General features: G+C 44.7%; 1 protein-coding gene across 1 annotated transcript in view; it reads left to right on the top strand.

Moving 5' to 3' along the window:
- The first annotated feature begins 834 nt into the window (after positions 1 to 834).
- Positions 835 to 6024, top strand: part of PLA2G15 (phospholipase A2 group XV) — a 29547-nt gene continuing 24357 nt past the window's right edge. Inside the window, exon 1 of the mRNA XM_088471831.1 lies at positions 835 to 1171. Coding sequence (XP_088327957.1) covers positions 1045 to 1171 — 127 coding nt within the window. The 5' untranslated portion in view covers positions 835 to 1044. The remainder of the gene's footprint in view (positions 1172 to 6024) is intronic.

The following is a 6024-nucleotide window of genomic DNA, read 5'->3' as shown; positions in this document are numbered from 1 at the left end:
CATCACACGAAAATTGGAAAAAGGGTAAAGGGTGATAGTGCAATGTAAAGTATAGATGTGTAAGACTAATTAATGAGTGTTTGAAAAAAGTGGTTAAAATATATGTGAAATATTACATGAAACTATGTGTATTAAGTGGTGATGCCATGAGGGGGCCCAGCCAGACCAGCCCCGGGGGCCCTACGCCCAAACGCTCACCCCAAATGTAAAATGTACCAATTATAAGGCCTCATGATAAAGGCACATATACATTTTGTCAAATGTAAGGCCTCCTGATAAAGGCACATACATAAATGCATCCACATTGAGAGCCAGCTTACCTGGGAGTCACCCCTGGGAACTCCAACTAGCACTACTAGAACCAGCATGCCCTACTAATGCTGGCTCCTTCCTGCAACTCATACCAAACAAAAATGGCAGCTGCTCAATCAGCCAGAGTCAGACTGCCTCCTTCTCAGCTCTGTGTGATGCATGGCCACACTCATATTAATATTGAGACATAGGTTCTACTTACATCACTGTCATGACCTCTAAATTTTCCATACCCCCACTTCAAAATTCCCACTTAGACCACTGGTATAGCATATAACCAAAGTCTGGTCAGCAAAATGTTGACATAACCCAGCTCACACTCCGGAGGAGCTGCTGTTATTGCTGTTGAGACAGAGACTAGTAGATAACATAACAGTACACAACTCGTGACCACTCTGATGATGTGTCTGCCAGATCCAGAGTCCAGTAAATGTCAATGCACAGGCATTAGTAATCGAGAATCCGGAGGGCTTTAAAAATGATGTTGTGGGTGATCTGCTACTTTTGTCTGAACTTGTTGGGTAAACGGAAAGGTTATAAAATGTGTGAGGGTGACGGGAGGACGCGAGGGACAATGATATACAGCAGCGCACGGTGCATGGGGGCAGGCGGTATCTCTTGAGCGAGGGGAGTTTGCGTCTACCTGGTTGTTGTTTACGGTAGTGTTTCCCCGGCTGCTGTCTGCCCGACGCTCTCCCGTCTCTCCCTGCGGTACACTATGCTCGGGCAGACATGGCTGCTGGAGTAGGGCTGCCTGGCTTCGCCTTTATCCTCTCGCTATGGCTAACGTTCACCTCCCATGCCTCCTCCGCCTGCGGGGTGAGCGGCGGCTGCAGCCCGGGGCCACCTGTAGTGTTCGGTAAGTTCCTCTGCTGTGGAGACATGATCTGTGGGGCAGCGCTGTGCCTATACAACGGTGGTGACTGATTATATATAATTATACAGCTGGATGGGTCTTTGATATATTTTATAATTGCCACTTACAACTAATTAATTGTAAGTGTAGTAATAAAATGTGTCATAATAAATCGGATATATGATCAGTATCTTTCATAATGTGATGCAGGCTCATACCATACTGCAGCCTTCTATATGTAACCACAATAAAGTTTTTGGGGCCCATACATCAAGAATAGCTTTTGCAATGCCATCAGGGTATGCCAGTATTGCCCATGCACATCTGCCATAGCTGGGGATGGTTCTGGCGGATCTCTTTTCTGGAAAATAGAGTGCGGTGTAACCTGTAGGGTACAGCGGCTGGCGTTAGCTGCTGGAGCCAATATCTGGAATGCATTGTATTCTGGATATTGGTAAATTTGGCAACATTGCTTCCCCATAGAAACCTATGGGGGATGTGACTGCCAGTGCCAATGGAGGTATCACAGCAGGGGGGATACTTAGTATACACTTGGATAAATTGGCCCCCTTGTCTTACACTTTTATTTTATTTTTTTTACATATAGTGAATATGTATTGACACATACTGTGCATATTTCTTTTTTTTTTTTTTTTCAGAAATAGTGTGTGACTAATGTTGAGTTGTATATCAAGAAATGAATATCCATAAATTAACTATGTATGAGGTTGGTTAATGGACACTTTGAGGCAAATGTAATAGTATGATAGTTGGGTACTTGATCCCGGCGGTCAGAACACTGACAGTGGCGTCCTGACAGTCAGAATCAGAACAGAATTTAGTAAGTATAATAACTTTCCCAAAACTACATCCTGAAGAGGCAGACCGTACAGAAATCATATATTTCTCCAACAGTGCCTTTGGCCTCTATTGTTAATGCTGTAAGTGCAGGATTGACACCTTACTTTTTGGGGCTTGTCACATAAAACCGCTCCATCTCAGGCTGGTGCTTTGGGAAGCAGCAGCAGGACAGGTAAGTAACACAATGTCCTTTCATATGTGTTGTATACGCACAGTGCGGTCTAGCATTATTTGCAAGATGTCGCGCATGGCTAGGAGTCTGCTGGGAATAGTTTTGTAGAGATTGACAGAGAGGTGAGTAATCGTAACACTTTAATACTTTCAGCACTAAAACATCCTGCATTACTGTGATAAGCTGCAATATATAGATTGTATTTTAGCATTAAGAAAAGGGACACATCACTTCATTTTCCCCTTTTTTCCAAATGCCTTATTTCTTAAGATTTGGGTGAGGCTCAGATCCCCCAAGGGTCTACCCACTTTCAAACAATGGTGCCAGGAAGTGAAACTTTGGGCACTTTTAAGGCCCTCACACACGGTGCGATTTTATTTTTTTTAAATACATGTTTTGGCTGTTATCTGACCATTGGAGCGACCAATTGTGTTAAGTGCCGTGTGTGGGCATGATTGCAACGCCAATACGTGCTTTTGCTGATCAATTGAAGCTGTAGAAAGATATCGACCTATCTTTCACGATTTGGCACACATCGTTTCGTGTGTGTGCACGATGAACGATGCGATGGATGATTTGTTGTCAATTTTCTTGGACCTGCATAGTGAGGTTGTTTGCTGCAAACGATATATATAGTTAACGGGGGCCTTTAGAGTCGGCCACCGCAAGCCCTAACTTTTTCAGCAGTGGAATGTCTGAGAGCCACATGCTCTGTTACTCTAGAGTTTACCAACTTTATGATGTCGTCATTGCCTGCAAATCACAGGCAATTAAATTTCCCTCTGACTTTATCCTTTAGATATGTGATACGTCCTACTTAAACTGGGTACACAATTTTTTCGATTGCAGGCTGATCGGTGAAAACTGTCCCGATCAGCCGTGCAGTCTGTCCCCAGTGTGACCCCCTGTCAGCTGCGTACACACTGTGCAGACATAGGACAGTGTGTTCGGGCTTCTATGGGATCGGGAGGTCGAACCGATAAATATTAAACAGTACATAAGATGCGACCTCCCGACTGTTGCAGTAGCATTAAAAGCGGTCTAGTAGCATTAAAAGCGGTCTATCGGCTAACACGCCTGCATCGGGACAGCATAAATACCTATACAATCCAATGGGCGTTGTCTCGATATTGCATGAACGTCCCGATTATTGTATAGGTGTGTACCCAGCTTATTCTTAGCACTGAAACGTTTAATTAAAGAAAATAAGGTTGATACACTCTGATTGATAGTTAGTAGCAATTTATGAAGTCTGATGAGCTTAAAGCATATGGTTTTTTTTGTGTTGGTTTTTAGATTTTGTTCGGCTGACTCCTATAAACTATCACAGTACATTTACCTTCATTATTCTTAGTGCAATGTGAGACATGGAAACAAAAGGGAGTTATAGCTGGTCAGGTTTATTTTACAAGCCATGAAACACAATATTCAACAATATGCTGTTACAGTCATAGGGAAACTGGCCTGATGGCACTGTACATAAGTCAGTTTTAACAATCTTAAGACCGGTTTCATATCACTCAATAAATGAGTCAACCCAAGCTAGAGGGAATATGCATTTCATTTTATTACCATTAATTTATACAGCACCAACATATTCTGATGCGCTTTATAAGTTACAAAAAAAAACAATATTTTAGGAAAGAACACTGGGTGTTGTCAGTCATTAAAGAGTCTAAGCAGGGCAGTGAGAGACCTTGTATAATTCTCAACATTGGGCAATCTAGCCTGCTGCTGTCAAACATATCTTTAGTCTCTACAGGAAACCTCTTTACATGCTCTGGGCCTGATTCAGAGGAGTTGGCTAATGCTGCCGCAGCTGCGAATACATGATAATGCAACAGCGGCTGGAACTTGTACCGAGACGCCCACCTGGGCCATTGCAGCTGGCCGCAACTGAGTGCACATATGCAGCAGTGGACAGAGATCATGCAAACATAGACTTCCTGTACGAGTCTATGGTCACGCAGATTAGCCGCCGTAACGGAGATGCCGGAGTCATGTTTCCTGCGTACAAGATTACAGTTGGTGGCTTTTACAAGCCCCAAAAACAGTTGCAATATGTCAGCATTTTTCTCTGTTACCTGCTTCAAAATGCCCCCTGCCTGTCACTCACTTGCTAATAAATCCTCTGGGCTTAGCGTATTTGCACTTAAAACACCGCGTATGTACACTGCGGCTGTGATGCGTGTGCAGCCGGTCTATAATCACTGAACTGCATGAACATTGGCATAGTGTACAACACTGTGCCTCATTCTCCTCTATCTCCCTGTTCCCTTCTCTCACTATATACATGTGAATCTTTATCCCTCTTCACTCCCCAGGTACCGTTTTGTCTTTTTAGTAACACTGTTCTCCTCAGGTCTTCTCTCTTGTCCTGTGATCACTGAATGTAAGCACTGCTCAATCTTCAGGATCCCCATCACCTCCCAGTCCCGTCACAGCCGCCTTATTCCTTACGCCTATGTCCCAACCACGCACTTCCTCATGACCGTTGCAGTTAGTGTGTATCTCACATATGTCTCACCGTCCAGTTCGATTATTGTACCTACTTGCACGATCAGTCATGCTGTACCACTATAAGTTTTCCTTCTGCCACTTCATATGGTATACAATCGGGAATCCGGCTGCCTTAATACAGGCAGCGGGCTTCCCGACTGTCATATCCCGGCTAGGGTGAAATGCCAGGCGTCTGTATCTAGACGCCTGACATTTCACCGAGACCGGCGTCCAGCATCCCGATCGAAGGGACGCCGGGCGCCGCGGGGGGAGGGTTAGGTTTAGGGCACCCGGGGGGATTTAGGGTTAGGCAAAGGGGAGGGAGGGTTAGGGTTAGGCACCCCCGGGGAGGACTTAGGGTTAGGCACCCCCCGGGGGCCTTAGGTTTAGGCCGCGGGAAAGGGGGATTAGGGTTAGGCACTTGGGGGGGAAGTTAGGGTTTGGCACCCCTAAGGAGGGTTAGGGTTAGGGAGGTTAGCTTAGTAGATACTTACCTTAGGATGATCGGGATTTCCAGCGCTTTCGGGCTGCCGGGAATCGAACTGCCGGCCATGTGGCAGCCGGGATATCATACCGATTCCCTTCATATTGCTCATAACTCTCCAACTCCACATATGTTATGCACATTGGTCCACACACTACTGTAGTTTTTAGTGGTTAGTGTACTTTAATACCCACATAGAATTATTTACTTAGGGCTCGGTGCAATTCAACGCAAATTGAATAGTGCCGGGAGGGAGCTCACGGAGCAATTCAATTCAGCGCGCTGCGAAGGATTTGTTCTCGCATCCCTCCTGGGGTGTGAGCAGAAATCCGACAAAACTCCAGACGCGATGATATTTTCTGCCCTTAGCGCCGCGGAAACCGTTTAGTGTGAGAATGCCGGTTCTCGCGACTAAACACCAAGTTTAAGGCGTGAGGGGTGCGAGAGCTGGCACTCTCCGACAAAACAGCACGCTGGATTGAATAGCTCCGGGAGCTCCCTCCTGGCAGCATTCAATTCGTGTTGAATTGAATCGAGCTCATATAATTTAAAAATATGATCATCTTTACGGTGACACAAGTCCAGTTTCACTGTGAGGATTTTAAGCTACATTAGATTTACTGACTCCCAATAAGCAATATCAAGAAGAGCAGGCAACAATTTTAGCTCTTGTTGGGTTTAATATCCATACTCTACCAGTAATTAAAAACCATTTAAAGTGAAACGAGAAAACCGAATAATCTTCACTTGAAAATCTAGCTCTAAACTATACATTTCTGACAGCAGGTAGACAAAATCAGCTAAAAATATTTTAATTCATTTGCTAGCACAAACCTCTCC

Source organism: Taudactylus pleione, unplaced genomic scaffold, assembly GCF_031769625.1.
Source record: "Taudactylus pleione unplaced genomic scaffold, aTauple2 ptg000117l, whole genome shotgun sequence".
NCBI lineage: Eukaryota > Metazoa > Chordata > Amphibia > Anura > Myobatrachidae > Taudactylus > Taudactylus pleione.
This window is presented reverse-complemented; position numbering and strand designations above follow the sequence as displayed.